At 45.0% G+C, this 21,701-nt stretch overlaps 2 protein-coding genes across 5 annotated transcripts; both read right to left on the bottom strand.

Annotated features, from left to right (window-relative positions):
* Positions 1-1,410: 1,410 nt before the first annotated feature.
* Positions 1,411-13,702, bottom strand: LOC117748348 (homeobox-containing protein 1-like). Of its 3 annotated transcripts, none has more exons than XM_034558010.1 (10): positions 13,193-13,702; positions 7,884-8,372; positions 6,955-7,040; positions 6,715-6,825; positions 5,705-5,861; positions 5,502-5,584; positions 3,843-3,938; positions 3,258-3,352; positions 2,966-3,049; positions 1,411-2,784 (listed from the first exon to the last, which is right to left on the bottom strand). In XM_034558010.1, the coding sequence occupies exons 2-10, from the start codon at positions 8,369-8,371 to the stop codon at positions 2,455-2,457; spliced, it is 1,530 nt and encodes a 509-aa protein (XP_034413901.1). In that variant the 5' UTR covers position 8,372; positions 13,193-13,702; the 3' UTR covers positions 1,411-2,454. The 3 variants fall into 3 exon arrangements, with proteins under 3 accessions (XP_034413901.1, XP_034413919.1, XP_034413910.1); XM_034558028.1 differs by having other exon boundaries at positions 3,258-3,346; XM_034558019.1 differs by having other exon boundaries at positions 3,258-3,349; positions 13,193-13,701.
* Positions 13,703-14,489: 787 nt separating this feature from the next.
* On the bottom strand, positions 14,490-21,673 carry tdp1 (tyrosyl-DNA phosphodiesterase 1). Of its 2 annotated transcripts, XM_034557987.1 has the most exons (16): positions 21,312-21,673; positions 20,012-20,611; positions 19,527-19,570; positions 18,609-18,664; positions 18,414-18,510; positions 18,249-18,283; positions 17,828-17,920; positions 17,552-17,722; positions 17,381-17,459; positions 17,077-17,253; positions 16,508-16,556; positions 16,188-16,254; positions 15,844-15,951; positions 15,352-15,454; positions 15,158-15,260; positions 14,490-14,740 (listed from the first exon to the last, which is right to left on the bottom strand). In XM_034557987.1, the coding sequence occupies exons 2-16, from the start codon at positions 20,607-20,609 to the stop codon at positions 14,667-14,669; spliced, it is 1,854 nt and encodes a 617-aa protein (XP_034413878.1). In that variant the 5' UTR covers positions 20,610-20,611; positions 21,312-21,673; the 3' UTR covers positions 14,490-14,666. The 2 variants fall into 2 exon arrangements, with proteins under 2 accessions (XP_034413878.1, XP_034413888.1); XM_034557997.1 differs by lacking the exon at positions 14,490-14,740 and having other exon boundaries at positions 15,352-15,480.
* Between the last annotated feature and the right edge of the window lie 28 nt (positions 21,674-21,701).

Below are 21,701 nucleotides of genomic sequence, written 5' to 3'. Positions count from 1 at the left end.
GGTGCACTTAGCTTTGTTTTCGGTCCTAGCGTCTGTGAGTGAGTGTGCGCCTCAGTGTCTGTCCACGACTAATCTCGCAAACCGCCCAATATTTTTGGATGCCCAGTTATGGCTGCATGCTCAAGGGCATCTAGAGGTTGCGGTGACTCACTTGTATACTGCCATTGGCCGCCTGCTGACTCCGCCCTCGCCACTCTTAACAGGGTCTCCGGCCAGTAGCTGATGCTATTCATTGCGTCGCTGACAACACAGCGACACCCCCAGGTCAAAACATGACTTAATAATTCCTTGTTGGGTTGTAAATGACTAAAAATGCAACAACAACAAAAAGACTTCTACAATGGCTGTACTGGGATACATATTTCTTGAATTGAGTAGTTCATTGGTTCTTTTCGTTCAAGGGAATCCAACTCGGTTCCCCAAATCCTCCTCCTCTCTTCCTGCTGCCTCTGTGGTCAGTCGTTCACACTGGTCAATCGAGTGTTTGAACAGCAGGGACTCTTAAGCACCATGACATTGATCCAATAAAGTGTCATTTGAAATGAAAATATAATTTAAACTGGACGTGTGTTTAGAACACGTGGCATATCGAGCAAAAACACGGATATGCCGAGACAAAAGGAAAATGCATTTTCCTCGCAATAATTTGACACATCTGATGCATCTTTGATGAGCATATCTCTAACACACAGCTTCATCCATGACCATCACACACACACACACACACACAGAAAATACACAAAATAAAAACATAATACTTTGGCTGATGCGTCACTCACCTTTCACCGACAAGACGACTCATACAGACGCTTTCTCTCATTTGAAGCTAATATGTCTATATACTGTAAATAGAAATGGATCATACGCGCACGCACACACACATATATATATGTATACACACACATATATATATATACACACACACACACACACACATATATATATGTATACACACACATATATATATATACACACACACACACACATATATATATGTGTTTATGTGTGTGTGTGTGTGTGTGTATATATATATATATATATACGGATTATATAACATACTGTATATGCATACATGTGTAGTATAAGCATGTATGTATTCACGTTACACTTTAATCTGTAGTATTAAACCGTGTCATTCCACTGTTTAATACTACCCAACTGACTGATCAGTATTGATTATAGATCATCTCACACTAACAATTCAGTATGCCTGACCACAAATTAATAACACCCGGTCATCTGGACATCCGGGTTTCTAGTTCTCATTCAAATCTGTATGCATGTAACTGTTTGTATTACTTGTTATTAATATGGAAGCAAAAAGAGAACATGAAGATTTAGGTTTTAAAAGCAACTGAATGCTTAAATTGTGAAATCATACCTAAAACTTGATATTTAAATACTGCTGAATTTATAGTCTGTTTATACTATTTTTATTAAGATAACTACCTATTTATGTGGTTAAAACTCTTTAAATTTCAAGTTGTGCAATTAGAAAAAGAAGAAAGAAAGTCTGAAGATCAAAATAGCTAAATTCAAGTTTCTCAACTTCCTTCATTTTCTAAACAGAAATATGTTTTTTTTTTGGAGAACTTAAAATACTTACAAGGAATTTAACCACTCAATTTCAGATAGATCGTTGTTAAATAAAAAATTTAAATATTATACATTCAGGTATTCCTTTCTTTGTTTCCATATATTGAGCTTATTCTACCGGGGCAGGAGGTGGAGGAGTGGGTCATTCGGTTTCTTTCTGTTTTCTACTTTTTTCATAGGCCCACAGAAGGATATTACCAACGCGCCGTGACCCTCGAAGAAACTGAGCGTATTCACTCTGTCGTCTTTCACACTGGAAGGAACCAACAGCAAAACCTTTTGAAATGGAACCAACTGTGAAGACGACCAGTTGAAAATGAACTCGACTTCCAAACTCAGACGTTTCATCTCTTGAGGCTGTTCAGTTGTGTTGTGATCACAGTGCGCCCCGTGTCAAATACAGTGTTGTCCTGCGGTGAAAGATGCAGCTTCCAGAGAAACCTGCGCAATGCATCGAGTCTCTACGGAAGATTTAAAATGCCGAAAACAAAATCGACAAAGAAATAAAGGGAACGACGCTGCACGTGGCCGTGTGTCCTTCCCTTCATGGGTCATGATTAGAGAATGTGATTTCCCTTTCTTGGTTTGATTAGGGCATTTTTTGTTGTCTTCCATAGTCTGCTAGGGAGCACTTTTATTATTATAACATACTAGTAATTCCTATAAGAGTGTAGCAGAGCAGGTTGGTGGTTGGAGGTAGGGTTGGGAGGTATCTCAGGGTTGGACTTTACACGACTTTTGGTCTTTCATTTTTTTGTTTTTCACTCATTACATTCCTATAAAATCTGCTTGCATATTAACACACCTCAGATCCTGCTCCATTCATTGCTCTGACAACTCCAATGTCCGCCGCCCATTTCAGTCGTCCTCCAGCGTTTCCGTCTTGATGTCATTCCCGATACTGCACCCCGCCCCGTCCACCTGATTGGCCTGGGCGTGGCTGACGTGATTGACAGCCGCCTTCTCCAAACCGATTGGGTCCTGGGGCTCGGACAGCGCGCTGTGAATGGTGGGTTCGTCCTGGAGGGAGGGCGACGGGGGAGACCAGGACACGCCTGTCAATCTGGAACCTTCCGCCTGAGGGCCCGCCCCTGACACGAGGGAGCGGCCAATCAGGGAGGTGCCCCTCTGTCCAGACAAGCCCCCTCTGCTCAGGACAGAAAACCAGCTGGGGAGCAGTGTGGGTACCTGAACAAGGAGAGGAAAAATAAAGGGAATGGTCAGGAGAATGTTTTTTTTTCTTCCAAGACTGTCTTGGAAGTTTCTACTGTAAATCTGCCCCAAAGCTCTTTGTTGAGCAGTGACAGTGAGGAGGCAGTGTATGTGTATGTGTGTGTGTGTGTGTGGGGGGGAGGGTTGTCGGCTGTACCTGGGTTGGAGAGGACAGGTCAGCTCGACTGAAACCAAACTGCTTGGCTGAAGCTCTCTTGTCAAATAAGGACACCTCGCAGCCCTGTGAAAGAGCAGCACACAGGTTACACAATAACCAGTTCATTCCACCGCCACGAGAATAGCGCCGTAACGCTGCGACCCCTGACCTCTTTGCAGCTAGCGATTGAAAATGTCAGAGTCAAATACGTGACTAAATGTAAACACAAAGTGGACTCAAAACAAAACCCTGCATGTACTGTCGCTCACATACCTCCGAGCTGCTCAGTTACCTGGTCTGGGAAGTCGTTGCCGTCCACCTCGTCGCTGTTGGACTGACCGCCTGGACTCTGAACCTCGATGCCGTGGCTCTCCAAGATGGCTGCTTCTTCAAAAACACAAACCTCATCATAGCATATCAACCTCAAGTGGCGCACTAGACAAGAAAGGACGCATATCCGCGAGTCAGGGGAGGAATGTGTATTCTATGTGTGTGTGTGTGTGTGTGTGTGTGTGTGTGTGTGTGTGTGTGTGTGTGTGTGTGTGTGTGTGCGCAGAATGCCACAGCAGCTGTGTAGAGCAAAATGGCATCCAAGTGTCTTTCTCTGCCACACAGGGAGCAACGAGCGTCCGACTAGGACGTGGGCTGATGAGTAAAAGCTATTTTATGTGTGTGTATTGATTTATTTAGAGACCGCTCAGCACAGTGGATATATGGTTCTTAAAAAGGGATCACACGCACTGAGTTTGGAAGTCTCTGCATCATGTTGAGGTCTTTCATCACACTTGGACATATTGTCAGTTTTACCCCAATAATATTCACTGCCTGACAGACAGACAGACAGACAGACAGACAGACAGACAGGGGTAGACATTACCAATGTTGGCGCGCCTCTTGATGTCTTTGCGGCGGTTGGCAAACCAGTTGTAGACCTTCAGAGATGTAACCCTCTCCAAATCAGACAGCTTCTTTCCTGCAACACATACGCACACATACAAATGCAGATACTTAAAAGCTTTTTGTGAGCATGTGGACCTCCACAACATGTTTTTACAAGTTTGGGGATATGATATGGTTGACACATATGCTGTGTCCTATTGAGCATCTCAGCTCTTAATGCTGACAAAGTTCAGTTCAATTCAATGTGACTTTAATGTTTCCAAAAGCATTTAAAAACAAAAAATCAATAGCAACTATATCAATATAAATATTCATATTATGTATTGATTTGTGTATATTGATTTGTGTATTCATTTAGTTTTTACAAATGTAGCAATTTATGTATGCCTATCTTTGGTCAAAAAAGATACAACGTTTAAAATGCATTCCCAAACTTTAATAAAAGTAAGAGAATGAACAGACTTGGATGCACACTTCCAGAACAGCTGACCTCATGAGGACTGCAGTACTCTGTCTTTCATGAAAAACTGGAGCGTGTCTAGACACTGTTTTGAAGCTTGTGGGAGGAGTCTGCTCATTCGTGGAGACCTCATTTTTGGTCCCCACGGTGACACAAGTCCCCATGGGTCTGTGTGTACTCAGGTAAAAGTTCCCACCGGGATAGAAGTACAAGAACACACACACACACACACACCTCAGCTACTCAGCGTCTCTCTCCTCTACTCCTTCAGTCATCTCCCTGGGAGTGTTTTTGAAGGCTCATTCAAGCCTATCTAATCTTACTGGTCAGAAAGTCTCTTCGCAGCGATGCAAGGTTCTTCCCATCTTTGACAGATGATATCTGGTGATGCTGCATTTTCTGAATCAAGTTAGCTTACGATGGAGTTTAAAGATTCAATGCGGCTGCTTATTTGCTTATCTTACACATTGTGTATATAACCCCGTCACTGGGGAGATTTTTTCCATCACTTGTTTTAAAGCATGTGTCAAACAATAAAATCCCCAAAGCATTTAGTATATAGAAAATAATTACATTTTTGTGGGTTTTTTCCATAACAAAAATAGTGGCCTCATGTAAATAAACTGTTGGTATTTAAAGAGTTACATTCTGAAATATTTGGTATTTATGATCCGGACTGATTGGACAGCGTGATTGTCGAAAATAAAACTAATATATAGTGATTTTATAGTAGTTTTACGAAGGAGGTATTTATATCAGAGCAAACTGAGGCAGAGGAGTTAAGTCGTGTGTTTGTCATGATGCAACACTTTTGGTTACCTTGTTGTTGTTTTTTCATTTTTGCAATGAAGAGGACTTCATGAAGTGGATGTTGTAAAAGTCCGATTACACTTCCTGTTGTGTCTCAGTGTACAAAGTGATGGATATGACACGGGGAACGCTACAATGTTTTTCCTCTGTGATCATTTACTCAGTCATTACAAAAATAGAGTAGGACTCACAGCCAACTACACTTCTAGAAATAACCACCTAGTTGCATTTGGACCATGTGGCTCCTTGACATGGCAGATCTACATCTCATCTTAGTAGCTAAAAGCAAAGACTAAAACTATTTAGTTAACCAATTGACACTATTTACCATTTCAGTCCAAGTCATTCGTTCCTATTTTGACCTACCTGGTTTCTGAATGACGGCGTTGCAGGCGGTGGCAATCTCCTCTCTCTTTGCTTCATCGGGGTATTGGTGGTCAATGAAGTAGCTGTGCAGACACACACACACACACACACACACACACACACACACACACACACACACACACGTTATAATCCCTGAACCAATTACACACCATACTTTATGGTATACACCCCCTTCTCCTCACCTCTCCATAACAGCCAGGCACTCCTTCCTCCAGGTAAACCTGCTCCCGCGCCGCAGACGGAAGCCCCCGGGGGCCGAGCCGAACGGAGGCGGGGCTTGCTGCCAGTCCATCACGTCCTCCAGGGCCACTGGGGCGACTCGCATGGCCAGAGTGGCACCTAAAGTCACAAAGGCAGGCATTTCACAAGCAGTTTTCTGTTGAGCATTACACCACCCAAAAGATTTCTCAACTATAATGATGAAAAGTAATTGTTGGAGATTGAAAATGTGCTATGCACCTTTACCCTTAACCATGAGGTTGCAAGGACAAAAAATAATTAATTAAAACCGTGACATTTATCTTCGAGCATCGAGCCAATGAACCAAATTAAAGTCAAGAGATTCTAATGAAGGCACCGTGCCAGTTTTTTTTCTTTTTCTCCAAGGTACGACAAGGATAACTAGACTGCACTGATTCCTTCATAAATTCCACTGTGTGGGTCTGGACCGAACACAATGTAGTCATTGTTCAATCACAGGAAAACAGCCTTTTATTCCTGGAACCAGGGATATCTCAAGACTGCCATGAAAATAAAAAAAAAACACATGCCACGGCTTTCTTTTCTGACAGAAGAGACTCTTTGACGGCAACTTAGCTGCAACACCCCGAACACCAGAGGCCGGTCCTCCGCTACCAGACCTCTCCTAGTTCATTTTGAAATCAGCGATTAACACCAACAAGCTTGGGTACAATTTACTTTTCTGCCCTGGTGTATGAGAGCCGCCAGTCTTCGGGTGTCCGGGGTCCGACTCAGGGACACTGTGACAATGTGCGACGGCAACATGTCTGGAACAGATAACGAGATCTTCCTGTTCTGTTCTAGCGAGGATTGTCCTCCTCAGTCTGATGGGACTGATTTTTGCTACGTCTGCGTTAAGAAACGCTACATGTTATTGAAGTCAGCACTGCCAGCCGTGCATTCAGTGCAGCTGGTTATTGAAAAACGTCTACAAAGTGGAGGGTGGTGTTACCGGGGTTGGTCTTTTCCAGCTGGTACCAGCGAAAGAAGGCCCGTTTCTTCTGCTCGCTGAGGTCGGATCCCTGCTGCAGGAGCCAGTGGGAGATCCGGCTCTGACTGATCCCTGCAGGGGAGGGGATGGGAGAGGAGTGAGGTCTGTAGGTCAAGAGGCTGGACGCCTGTTGGCACGTCAACTTTTTCTGGTGGCAGTTCAGGTGCAGGTGGGTGAAGTGCGGTGGACGTCGATACTCACCCGTTACCTGAGCGACCACGGCCTGGGAGATCCGCCTGTTTGCCAGGAAGGACTTAATCTCCTCTTTGATCATAGCACTGTCCCTCCTACAAACAGAGGGGGGGAGGGAGTGTCTACTGTTTTACCACAAAGTACAGTCTGACATTACACATATAGAGCACACTTAAAACCAGCTTTAACTCCACATACCTATATAAACATATTCATGGCAGCAGCTGCTGCCGAGGCTGACTATGTGCAGGAATCAGAGGCCAGACGCTGCTGTAATATTCGCTGCTTTCTGCTTTGATTTCATCTTCACACACCCTTGAATCAATACCGCTCTGATTACTGCTGTCTGACTGCAGACTACAGATGAGGAGCACTAGTGAGTGTGTGTGTGTGTGTGTGTGTGTGTGTGTGTGTGCAGGCATTAATCCTTGAATCCTTCAGATTCAGCGCGAGCTGTCGACCATCAGGCCCGGCCGTCTGCTGCAGCCATCTATTCTTTATGCTCCCAGTGGGCTTTAAAGCCACATATAGCCTTTGGATTGCAAAATAATTTTAAATAATCATAATGTTCATGCTAATTCAGGGAACTGGTGGCTGTAGTAAACTGTACAGAATCTACATGTAATCCAATGGCTCTAAATGCAGTTGGCCTTTCAGTCTTTTCTGTCTTTAATACTGTCAGCAACAAGGTTAGGTTTCTTGGCACTCTGTGGAAATACTGCCAAAGCACGGGGCTCAGAGTCTGCCAACTAGTACAAACAAGTTTATGCACTGACGAAATGTACATGGCAGAACATTTTACAGTTGAAAAACTAATTTGTCATTACTCCCCGGTGGACTAACTATTGCACATGTTTTTGTCTTTGTCATAAATTGACGTCAGCTGGCCTGGCCTGGTTCTTCCTGGTCGAGCCAGTTCTGGTCCACCCTAGTCTTACCTCATCAAGTCCTCCACCTTGTCATCAACATCGATGTCCTCTTCACTGGTCTCAAACCCGTAGACCGGCGCCGCCACGCCGAGAGGGAACCGGGGCGGCGACAGCTTCCCGTTGGTGACGGCAACCAGGCCGTTCTGGACCACCGCTGCCATGGTGACCGGCGAGGCCACTGGGATGGGCAGAGGCGGGGAGGCGGTGTCGAAGTGGTTGCTGGGCGACAGCGAGAGTCGGTTGTTTGGGAAACTTGTCTGGGTGGCGGTGGAAGTCATGGAGGAGGAGGCGACGCCGGCGCTGGAGGAAGACAAGGATGAGGAAGGAGGCATGTAGGGAGGTTTATGGTACAACTTGTGTCCATGTTTGCGGTCCAGGTGCTCCAGCGTGTCCAGGGCATGGAGGACCTCCGTCTGTGTGATGCCGGTCCTCCTTAGCCTCTGCAGGAGGTCGATCTGCTCGATGGTGAAACGAGGCTCCTCGCACGGCTGGAACATCCTGCAGGGGATCAAAACAACGACAATACCATAAATGGCAAAGAAAAATGAAAAGAGTTAGTTTGGTTTAGTAGACACAATTCCAAATACAGCATTAAAATAACTAGTATGAGTAAATTGTTTCGGCAACAGTCATTTTTTGCAACAGCAAAGAGTCTTATCTCACTAGAAACAAATCGAACTTGTCAATAAAATAAAGTGTATAAAGAATGAAGAACGCAAACTAATCAGATAGCATCAGTCCTTCCTCCTGTCTTCCGTCCTCCTCCCTCTGCTGATTCACTGCCTGCAGGTACCGCTGGTAGAGGGAGGAGGGCTGCTTTGTCTCAGCCTGATTAGAAGTTTACCAAAACAAACTGAGCTAAACAGTTAAACTACATACAGATGACTTTTGTTTTAGAAAAAAAAAAAAAGTGCTGTGCTGGTGTGAGCATCGGGGCGGTGGATCAGAGACTGCAGACGCAGCCGATTGAATTAGGTTGCGCTTTTGTTTACATGTTCATGCTTGCTGAACAGATGTATTGATAAAGTATAGGCTTTTTCCTTTGCCAATGTTTTATCGCATGTAACAAGCATATTGTCGTTATCTCCACTTCACCTGGTTCACTGAGCGGTCTCCACTGTGTGTGTGCTTGTGTGTTTGAGAGAAAGTAGTTGGAGGAGGCCAGCCCTGACACAAAGAGCAGAGGAGATGCCCGCTGCAGCGTGCTAATAAAATGACACCAAAACATTCAAACCGTTGGATAAAAAAAAACACCAGAAACGTCGGGGCTTATCAATACTACAGTTTCTAATAGTTTAGCGCTGGGGCCCGTTCAATACGGAGTTTTGGTACCCGACCCTTACTTTAGGTCAACACGCGAAAGGGTCTTGCTAGGGCCAGTGTTCAGTTTGTCCCTTCTGAGCTGCTGTGGAAACATGGCGGTGCAACATGGCTGGACTCCGTGAGGAGGACTGTGGAGATATAAATAGCTTTTTCTAAGCCAACAAAAACATAATGGATTCTTAGGTTTCAGGTCATTATACACAAATCCCCCTAAATGTCACACGCTGTTGGAATCTTAAATTGCACAAATGGCTTCATTTTAGGCTGTCAAAAAAACAAGCGTGTTCCTTGACGGTCCTGGAACGATCTGCAGGCAAAGCTTGACCTGGAGAGCCTCAACCCCTTTAAATTAATTTAATCTTATCTGATGTTCTTGTCCGGTTATGTGTCGCTGCCATTTGACCCCGTCTTGCCAAAGTCTCGCATAGAAAAGAGGTTTTTAATCTCAATGTCACTTCCTATTTAAATAAAGATTAAGATATATTGGAGAGAGAGGAAATAGACAAACACATGTACACATCGAGTGGCTCTTGGGCAAAGAATATTAACCATGAATATTGTCAAAAATGGAGCTTGTTGAAAAGGAAAATCTGCATTTTTCTACTCCAAAAATACATTTTTAGCTCATTGATGGCCTCTCTACAAACTGGGTTTCACATCCACGTCAAGGAGAGACAATCAAAAAACAAAATGGAAGAACGGTCACATCTGTTAGCTTCCTGCCTGCAGATTTACAGCGCACACACACACACGCACACACACACACAGACATCAGAGCTCAGCAGCTGCCATCCAGATATACAAAGCATTCCTGCAGATTAAATACGGCTTTTATCATCGGGGATTCGTTTCCAACCCCAATATTCATATAATGTGGCCCTACTATTAATGTAATGTACGGTATTTATTCAAACCAAAAACATGCTCTCTACAATGTGGCTTCAACAAACACACTGATTTAATATCATTTCTAAAGGAAAAAAAAGAAAGAACAGCGCTTGGAATAACAGAAGAGAGAGAGAGAGAGAGAGAGAGAGAGAGAATAACGCATCTGTCTTGATGCTTTTCTTTCTGATGCTGAGAAGAAAAACAGGCCACAGCAGAGAATCAAAGTCAGCAGAGCAGACATGTCAACACTTATAAAGAGGAGGAGGGTGGGAGTGTGTGTGTGTGTGTGTGTGTGTGTGGGTGTGTGTGTGTGTGTGTGTGTGTCCGTGTGTGTGTGTGTGTGTCTGTCTTGGGAAAAATGCCAAAATAAATTTACATCTCAGGCAGCCAAGCGCCATACTTTCTCTCACTGCTGCAGAGGATGAGTCACGCTATATGAAGTTAGGACCGATACATAGTTTCCATACAGGGCTGCTGAATTGTAGGGAAATGATGGGCTCCACCATTAGGTTTTCATTTCATAATAACCGATCGGTTTACGATATCTTGCTGCAAATGAACAATGACGTGATTTCACTTATCTCAGTAACTTGTCGAGCCTGTTGCCGCAGCTACTCACAAAACTGATGCAATTAACACTTTGGTTTGAAAGTGTAAGTACAGAATCTGTGGTTCATGCAACATTTTGCCCCGAGCACGCAGGGAAACTCGATAAATTGACAGATGGGATTAAGATTCATTGTGCAGACCGTCGGTCGGCATATGCCCAAACAAATAACGTGGAATTAACCCCGCCTTCTTTAGCCTCACAGTTTCCGGGTCATTCTGGCCACTGTCTGCGTTTGGCCAGAGCGACAGCTCGAAGACCTTCCATTTTTTTATAATGACCAGGTTCTGTGTTTAGTTTTGCTCGGTGCACACTTGTGAATTGTGGAAACTACAACAACAACAACAAAACGAAAAAAGGTGGCCAGATACCGTCTAATTTAGAACGTTAAAAAGGAAACCAAATGGATGCGAGTGCAGTTGGACTGGTCCCCATCAGACCGGTGGCCGCCTGACAAGTAAGTGCTCTGAAGCTGCAGCTATTTAATGTTCGCTGAAGAGCAAGAAAGTGCTGACCTGCCCTGGACATATACACTTCTGCAGATTTGTTTTACTTGCAATCACATGACCACACTCGAGGCAGCAGGGATGAAACAGACTCCTGCCTGGAAAGGACCGCCCCTCCTCAGGTGTGTTCACTTCCACTAAAACGAGAGGCCGAACAAGCTGCCCTCCTTCCCTTTGGGCCTCTTTTTCTGACGTGACGCTTCTGTCATTCCAGTTAATTCCATCCTTTAACGCTGTGATTTTACTTTGTCGCACAATATCCGTTGATGTTCCGTTTTTTTGTTTTGTTACTGTTCCTCCTTAGCAGAGCTGAAACCACAGGAGGAGGAGGGCAAAGAAAGACTAATTAGAGATGTGGCTTTGGAAAGAAACTGCTCTGCATGAATGGAACCTGCTGACTGCTTCTCCTTCTGTGCTCCTATCAATTAAGTCGAGTCCAGTGTTTTGCTATCGCACCAGCGCTCCTATTGTAAGGCAACTTGTTAGAATCATTTATTTGGCAGGCGGTCGCTTTTATTCCCCCCCCCCCCCCTCACTCACACACACACACACACACACACACACACACACACACACACACACACACACACACACACACACACACACACACACACACACACACACACACACACACACACACACACACACACACACACACACACACACACACACACACACACACACACACACACACACACACACACACACACACACACACACACACACACACAGGACCCAGAGAGCTTGGTGCTCACTAAAGTTTTGGTACATTAACCAAGCCTTTCCAGCAGCAGCCGCACAACCTTTATTAATATAACATTGGTACAGTAAGGAAGAAGCACCTCATCGAAGAACACCAGATTAGATATTGTAGTTTGGATTGTTCTAAAGAGGAAACTAGGATATTTCTGAATTTAGGGACAGAGGGTCAGTAAAGGCATGACGCTGACCACTCCACTCTTTCAGAGATCAGGCTCAAGTGCTGGCAGGTGTTTAGTGAACCTGACCTGCCCTCTGACCTCCCTGGTGGAGCAGAGAGCTTCTGAAACAGACCCCCCCCCCCCCCCCTCAAGAGAAAGATAGTGTGATTCATCAATGAACTCTGGTATCGCCTCTCCAGGCTGAGGATTCCTCTCGTGGTCGTGTTCACTCCTCACACAAACGTCATTGCAAGACTGGGCTTTCACTTTTGTCCACAACATGTGAAAGAGAAACCGCGGTGCTGTGCCTGAACCCCCGTGACCTCAGACCCCACAACCAGACGTGGCACCGCGTTGACCTGTACCCTGGTTGCAGACATGCACCAGCTGAGCCCGTGAGACGAGTCATTTTAATTGCGGTAGGCGACTTTTCAAACTGAGCCCCTGAAAATGTGACCCGAACATCTGGCTCGCGTGGCCGCAGACGAAACACTGGGAGGCGACCCCCAAATGTGGCGGTAGCCACCCCCGATGCAGAGAGCTCCCTTCGTCGACTTTTACGCCGCATCCCATTGGGAAAATGTGGCTTTTAAGTCCCCCGTGCCTCTGGGGCAAACGGCATGCCCGATAGAGGGTGTCTTCAGACGTGTTTATGGACAGTGAAGGACAACCCTTCCGTCCGGCGTGTACCGTGTCCACTTAGCCAGTCCCCCGCACAGCGGAATTGTACGTTGTGCCGCCCGCTCGTGGTTATCTCTCCACTCGGACGCGGACGTGCAGCGCGGTCGCGAGCGCTGTGGAGCAACTGGAAAAGTTGACATTGTGTGTTGATGAAGTGTTTGCTAGTGGTCTGCGTGCACGCCGAATTGGACGCCGACTGTTTATCGTCCCGAAAAGACCGTTTAATTACAGGTACGGCGGCGTTAACGGGAAGCGCCGAGTGAAAGGGCTTTTTTTTTTTCTTTTCTGAAAGGAGTTTTCTGTTATCGCCGCACAGAGAAAAAGGAAACGTCGGCTAGCGGGGTCGTTTTTTTTTTTTTAAGGCAGCAGTTGGAGCGGCGGGACTTAACTTACCTTAATATTCCAGTCCAAGAGCCCCCGCAGACGTGCGTTTGACCATATAGCTCGTGCCTCGGGCCGCCGGGACACACGGACACTGACAGTTTTCCCAAAATGTCTCCTCTGCCTCTAATTGGGTTTCAATCCTCCGTCAGACAGATTCGCCTTTTGTCCGGCAGACAGGCGCCATGTTGACACAATGACGCAATGAACGACGGGAGTCGCAGTTTACAGAACTTACTGTACGCGGTGCCAGTTTGTTAGGTACACCTGGCCGAGGCGTTCGGTGCACGCGGCGTTTCGTCGGTTTCGTGTTGACACAGCCGGCGAGTTGTGGCTTCAGCCCCGATGACAACGGGGAGGTTCCCGACGTGTTAAATATGACGTTTATGGAGCCCGCTTCGGAGTCACAGCGGGTACAATGTGCACATAACCGACACGTATTACTTATTGTTTGTTCCTTTTTCTAAATTCCTTTTCCTGTTACACATATTTCAGTGTACACATTTACATAAACTACACACACACACACACTTCAATCCAGTAGAGGTATATATTATTTAATCGTGGTTAAAAGCTCTGCCCCCGGTGTCTTGTCCTGGAGCTGCAATAGAGGTGGTACTACAGTTTAGTTACATAATTACATCTTCACTCATTCTCGGCCCTCTGGGACCAGCTATCCTACTTGAGACAGGGTCTTGGAACTCCTTTACCCAGAATGCCGGTGGTGAGTCAGGAACAGTGTGTGTGTGTGTGTGTGTGTGTGTGTGTTTGTGTGTGTGTCCTTGTCCTTTTCGCCAGATCAGTGACACTTGACACTCATTACACAGACAGTCCTGCTGGTTTGCATTCTAGCTGCCGAATCGGTGACAAATTAACACCTGGGGGACCGTAGGAATACAATTATCAACCTGGTAGGTTAGAGGAGCTGCTGCACGAAAGGGAAACGTGTCACAAACTGTTAACTCTAAGCAAGTTTCTTAAAGTAAAATCAGTTTGTGTCCACGATGTAAACCGACTTTAGGAGGATATTCGGGAGCAAACACTTTGCTGAATCAGCATTAGGAGTTGCCAACATAGGATCCCATCTGACCTCTAAAAGGATACATTCGTTCCCTCGCTGTTCATAATTTGGCTAACTACAAACAAAATGAATAAATCAATCACTCTGAGGGATAACAACAGCTTCCTGTCGTCCACGCTATGATGCGTTGTTGGACGGGCCTCGATCCTAATCTAATGAAACCAATATGTTTAACACAAACTAACGAGGTGAGTGCATTCACATTCAAATCTTAACGCCACACCTGGACAATGAGAACAGTATTGGATTTATTGGTAGAAAACACGTCAGTCTACAGTCTGGTATAAAATATAAAAAAATAAATGTTACAACTAACACCTACTGTAGCTACAGTACTGACAATTACAACCAGCAGTTGTAAAGTAACAGAGGTCGGTGTGTGTGTGTGTGTGTGTGTGTGTGTGTTCAGGAGGGAACCCAGACGTTGCCGTGTGTGTCGGGAGCCTGGCTGTACGGAATGTTCCAGATCCAAGGCTGATCTGAAAATAAAGAAAGACAAGAGATCAGTGACATTAAAATATATATAAATACATTGTTTAATATATAGATTTTTTTCAAAAGGGATATTGCAGAGCGTTTACGCTGTCTTCATTGACCGTTTCAGTGGAAGAGCAGGCCCCACTCATATCAACGGCTCTGGCTTTTTAAAAAATAAAAAATAAACATACCACACAATATGCTTTGAATTGAACTAAACATACAATATATTACTAAAATATGGCGAAGTAACTCTTTCTCCTGCATGCCACGAGATGGCACTGTGAATGTAGTTCAAAGCTAAAGCCTTCAAAATGTTTCTACGTCATCATTTGCAGAGAGAAATTGGTAGAATCAGCAGAGACTATGTGGTGCATCAACTATATCTATATCAACTATATCACACTTCTGCTGTGTACCTTTAGGAGAGTAGCATGTGGGGGGGAGGTCAAAGGGCACAGGGAAACCAGCGGAGTCGGATACAGGAAATTGACTTTTGTGAACGGGGAAGGTCTTCATGTCCTGGAAGGAGACAACCACACGTTACTCTACATCGGCCCAATGTTGTCCAGCTCGTGTCATCTGCTGCCGTTGGCCCCTGAGTTGTTCTTACGAAGGCAGAGGGCACGTAGAGGACTCCCAGCTCGTATGAACGGACCATCACCTGGGTGCTGTTCTTCTCCAGCGCACCCCAGGCTGCTTTGGACAGGTTGGCACTGAAACAGTACAGCATATTGACAGTCTGAAAATGAGCACATCAATTCGTTTTCAGTACGATGGGATATTTAATTTAGAGAACGCAGCTGCATTCAGCTCTATTTAAATATGACATGACAAAAGTTGTTTTTATGTTGATGAGAAAAATAAGTTTGTTTTTATATAAAAAATGAAAAACTGTGTGAAAGACAAAAGATTGATGTCTACGAGTGAGAATCTGGTGAAAGTTCTTCGTAATGAATTTAAATGTGAAACTCGTGAATGGTACCATATATTAAAAGGCTATAAACATGTACAATATGAGAGAACCAATCAGAAAGACACATGTATAATAAAAAAAAGTAAAAATAAATCAACAAATATAAAGCTAGAGCGCACACACACACACCTTGTGACGAGGAACCAGGCAAGCTCGGTGAAATCTGGTGACGCCCTCATGTAGGTCTTGATGTGTGGCATGGCATGACTCCTTCCTGTTGCAGTGGCTTTCCAACGGCTACACACACACACACACACTATATTAATCTGTGGTATTTAACTTAATGTAATGTATAAATGCGAATAAGTCTTGTCAACAGTTAGCAAATAAGCTTAAATCAATCTGTACATAGCCCAAAGTTCAAATGATCACGGTGTGTGTAGTAACCTTGTACGGTGTGATCAGCTACAGTCATTTTGCAATATGGGTATTATGAATGAATATTAACAGAGGTTAATAGAAGTACACCTTACTGGAAGAAGGAGTGTAGCCAGAGTTGTTTCTGAGCCGTCTGGATGCTGTAGGGAAGAGAGCCTCCCGCTGGAGGACAGAGGAGACGTACGGCAGTCACCACACGATCAAATGCTGGCTCAATCGAGCAAGTAGATGTTTGAGGTGGATGACTCAATTAACAAATATTATTATTATTATTTTTTTTTTTAAAGAAAGCTAAAAGACCGCAAACGTGATCGTCTGTGCATTTTACCTGCATTTAGTAAAGAGCCCTCTACAACACATGAAGGAATAATAAAAAATAAATTAAAACAAATGTAGAAATGTAAACATTGTTCACCTGGGTAGCCTTCTAAACTAGTCCTCACGTCTTCAACTGATGGATACACCTGCAAAAGATGAACCAATCAGCAGCTTGTTTGGGAAAGCTGTGCCACTCGTGCTGAACTGTGGCCAAACGTGGCATTTACAGGATCACTGTTAAGGCCGAGATCAGTAGCACGGGTAGAGAAAAGGTCAGGTCGGTTAGTCTTTTATTGCTTGTATTGGGGTTTTTTTATTACTTTTTACATGCAAGAGAAAGAAAGTATTGTGTATTCTTTCAGTATTTATGTTAATTCATGTCTTAGACACTCTAAGACATGCAAGAGATGAGTTAGCAGTGCCAATGGGGCTGGTGGGGGTTCACTTTTCAAATCAAGCATTATTGTGTCTGAAATTGGTTATCCTGCAGGGAGGAAATGTAAAAAACGTCTACAACTTTAAAGCTGAGGCAAATGCTATCTTCTATTCGAGAACGTAACAGCAGCAGCAGAAAACCTAATAAGCATCGTATCATTTCGCCCTGTGCATTGTAACGCTGCTGCATCACACCAGCAAGGGTCGGAGTGTGTTCTCAAGGGAACGTACCAAGTGCATGGGGGGGTCTGAGCGCAGTGAGGATTTCCCCAGCGTGGTCATGGTGCGCTGAAATTCACCCGTTAACCATTTGGTCTTATCCAGTCCCATAGAGCCGATGCTGGAGAACTGGCCAATCACGGGCCACCTCTCCTCCCCGGGAACAGGATCTGCGTGGTCATACAGCAGCTAATGCAATAAGAAGAAGAAACCACAGTTAGAGACCACGTGGAAATTGTTACATTTCGTTATATTTTCCCCAATTCCGCCTGGTAGTTGGGCCGTTATTAACTAGTTAGAGAGGAGACATCTTTACCTTCCTCAGCCTCAGGTGGCCCCAGCGCTCCATGTCCGAGCCAACATATCTCCCTGGGGTTGAGCCGACCAAATAAACCCTAGTAATAGAAGATGTGTGTGGAAGGTAAAGAGTTGAGCCGGATGTCACCCACAACGCGGCATCATTTAGCAGCACGTGCCTCGCGTTTACCTGGCCTCCGACAGGTCGTGCGCTCCGATTCGCCGGATCCACTCCTCGAGCTCTGGCGCGCGGTACGACGCCAGGTATTCCAGCAGGTCCCTCTTGAAGGAGGTCGGGGACTCCCCCGCGCTCTCACCGCTGCCCTCTGGTAACCGTGGAAACACGGGGCTCATCCACATCCTGGTTTGGGAAATCTATACATTCAGGGGGCAACTGGAAACAATACGAAGCTACTGTCGGCTTGATGTGCCTCAGAACAATCCCGTCTCCAACAGACAGACTCACCCTTGTGTTTTCTGGTACCAGTCGGCTCTGATGAGGTTGGAGGTCAGAATGATGACCCTGAAGCCTTCCTCGTACCACAGCAACATCATCTTCCTGCACAATGACACACAATGTTCTGCTTTGTACAGTTTGCAATACCACTGACCCTACCTGCATTGCCAGCGCACATTCATCATAATCATTTCAAGCAAGAAATTTTAAAAATGTAGAAGTACTCCCTATAAGTTATTCGTTGATATAGGTTGATAACAGTGCAATAAGGGCAGACTACGTGACTGTGACTGCGTCCGATTCTAAAGTGTGGACAAAAGTGGTAAGAGCCTTACATAAAGATGCAATACAATCTGAAACTGATGTGAGATGTGAAAGAAAGAAGAAAAAAAAGAGCAGGATGATACCAGGCAGGGAAAGAAATGCTTACGTGTGATGAGTTCCAAAAGCAATATCCAGCTTGGCCTGTAGGGGAGAGTCACACAACATCAGTCTGGAACCTTATTAACAGGAATATGTCAGTAAGACTATCCTACTTTACAGCTCAGTTTATGTAATATCAGACAAATGGTCTCCTGTAGTGGCGGGTCTGTACCTGACAGAAGTGAATATGGGGAAAAGGCTTCGCCTGCTGGAGCAGCCGGGCCTTGGCCTCCCTCTTATCTCCGTGGACGATCAGAACTGGACGATCCCTGACAACGCAACACAAATGTCCTTTTAGACCGAGAGTCACTGTTAAAGAAAAGCACAAACTAACTCATTCTGCAGAGCCTGCAGAAGCAGAACTTACCTAAACTCTGATGGGTACTGCTTGACCATCCAGGCAATATCAAAGCAGTAGTTAAACTACGAAGAAAAGACACATTTGTGTTAATGGACGAATATACTGCAGTCTACAGCTGTGGTTCACAACCTGGAGGTATAGTGAACATAAATTAAACAGATTTCAGACTGGGGAATTTTTACGTTACGTCGCCTGTGCCAGTGACATAATTTGCCCTAATGATAGATTGTACCGAGTGTGTTTGTGAGAGTCAATGACGGTCAATAAAGAGGTCGGGGGGGACAGAGAAAGTCCAAAGAAAGAAAAGCCAAATAAAGCTATACAAGTACAAATACATTTAACATTTAGCTGTTCAAACTCAACTTAAATGGGGGGAGGGGTCGCGACTCGAAAAAGCCGACAACCACTGGTCTACAGCTATGCTAGCAGCTAGCTGGGAGAATGTGCTTGCGCTAAATGCTAATGTGAGCGCGCTAAATGCTAATGTGAGCATGCTCACATGGTGTTGTTTAGCAGTTATGCCGCTCACCACGTTTTCCTCCTCAGTGGAGCACATTAGCGTGCTAATGTTTGCTAATTAGCATTAAAAACACAAAGTATAGCTGAGAATGATGCGATTAGTTTTGTATTTTTGACCAGATGAAAATTAAAGGATCACCAAAGATTATGGTGTCATCCTGAGGGAAACACAACGACATCAACATCATCATCATGGTGAGAAGATGAATATTCACATAATCTTCGAAGTTTCATCCTCTGCAGTTTTTTTTAAAAATTATACCATAGTTCACAGCAATTCAGCCCATAGTTGTTGAGATATTTTAGTCTGTACTGAAGGAGTACTGGACTGACAGACCCACATTGCCATGACACTAGCGTGGCGACATTTATTCATTTTTAAACGCAGGACATAAGTTAACTCACCTGAGCAGACTCTTTCAGGGTCCCAAATAATGGCGAGAGAATGTCTGGATGAAAGAAAAAGTAATGGTTACTAGAATAGATTATAATGAATTACGCTGTGCACTGATTTCTGATCTGCAGTCAGGGCAAGAAACTAGGACCTTCATCTTACCAGAGGGTTTCCCACCTGTGGGATCGCCCTGTTGCCATTTCATAAAATGACAAATCTAAAAAGTACGAACACACAAGCCACTCTAACTCATTTAAAAAAGATAGTCAGCCTCCATTGACCCAGAAAGCATTCTCAGCTTTTCCCAGCCGTTTACTGCTCGTCACTGAGCAACTCCTACTGTTTCAATGAAGGAGATTTGGAGGTGAAAAGAATGAGTGATGTCAAACACTTTTAATTTCAAACTTGCAACATTCCCATCAAAAGCACGATTTATTTTATTGTTCCTCTCACTAATCTGTCTGCACCAAATGCTGGTAAATGAAGCTCCTCTCACCTCTGATGTGCAGAGCCCCACTGTTGTACTTCCTGTCCAGACCTGTGACTTTGTTGAGGTAAAACCTGTATGTGTCACTCAAACGAGGAATGCTGGACTCAAAGAAGTCCTCTGGCTCGTCGATGTAGTAGAGGCGACCGTGGGGACTCGGGGGGCGCTCAGTCTCCACCTTTGGTTTCTTTGTCTTGGGGCTCGGAGGGGCCCTCTTACCGAGGCTCTTCCCCTTCACATCTCCATCATCATCGTCACTATCCGAGAGAGCCCAGCCTGAGCCGTCCAACGCCTCTTTCTTCCGCTTTCCAGCCAACGACGGACTGGTTTCATACTTCGATGCATTCAACTGGTCTGTCGATGCCGGCCGTCCGGCCTCCGAGCCATCTGCGAGCGAGGACACAGGGGCGTCAGCTGGCTCTGGTTTCACGTCCACAGTGGCTGCTTCCAGTCTGGGGCTCTGGGGGGAAGCGGGCCGATGGGAGCCTTGACCGGATGCAGCAGGTCGGCGGGGCTCAGACGTTGTAGTCCCAGAGAGAGGGACAGCCTCGTCATCATCATCACTGCTGGAGATGGTCCACTTGCCATGGTGACTGTCCTGAGACATGCCTGATCAGAGATACAGAGGGTTCAAGCATCAGGTGAGCATCAGGAGAGCGAGCCTGAAATAAAGCCACCGGTCTGAACTGATGAGACTGTGAGAGCTCCGACATTTAAAAGACCAAGCACGACTTAAATGTAGCTTAAAGTCACCCTGCTGGTCCCCAGCTTGCTCCAGGTGTTGTACCAAACATATTAACTGATAGCCATGACACTCTCAGAACAGAGCGGCTTTGAGCCAACTTATTCTACCAGTCTGGTGGCGATTTGTGACAATTACTGTTTATACATATTAAAAAAATAACCGAATAGAGACAGGTTGAATCAAACACAAGTGACAGCATGTCAGCATTTGGGTGCATCTAGGCTATTTCAAATAAATGCAAAGTCCATAACGTGGGACTAACTCCTGCGTCTACATGTAAAGTGTGTTTACATAAAATGTACTGCATGCACAATAACATCAGAAGCATGCTCCGATGAAATCGTTAAAAATGGGCAACATATGAATTAGGCGCAAATATACAGCACTAAAAAAATCGTTCATACTAACGATTAACACAGTAAACACAAATACATTTTTAAAAAACACGTAAAGCCGATCGTGCACGTTCTGCAATTCGCGAGTGATGAGCTGGTATCACAGTGTTGTTGTTATGAAGAGCGTAAGTGACGTAGCATGAAGGCCGCGCTTGGTATTTGCTTTTACCAAGTCAGATACGTGAGCAGCAGCACAGCTGAATGAGGTCGTGACTCGTGTCGCTCCACCGCTAAACGAAGCTAATGCGATACATTCCCGTGTAACAAACCACAGTTGCAGGGGGTGCCCAGGGAACACGTGTCCGGGTCGAAACTCCTTTTCCTGCTTTGTTTTTGGTAATGTAGTTCCGCCTCAACGGCGGGACGTAAATACAAGCCAGCGACTAATTGATAGGTTTATAAAACAAGGGTTTGTACACAACATCCGTTGGCTTCATTCATACTTTGATTATTGTGTATCTGTTTCTGTAATTGTATTAAACTTTCTATCACAAAGTCTACTATGTGCTACCCTGCTTTGTATTCTGTGACTGCCTGTCTGTTCATACTCCTGAACAGT

The sequence above is a fragment of the Cyclopterus lumpus genome, chromosome 3 (genome assembly GCF_009769545.1).
Source record: "Cyclopterus lumpus isolate fCycLum1 chromosome 3, fCycLum1.pri, whole genome shotgun sequence".
NCBI lineage: Eukaryota > Metazoa > Chordata > Actinopteri > Perciformes > Cyclopteridae > Cyclopterus > Cyclopterus lumpus.
Note: the sequence above shows the minus strand (reverse complement) of the source record. Positions and strands in the feature narration are given on the sequence as shown.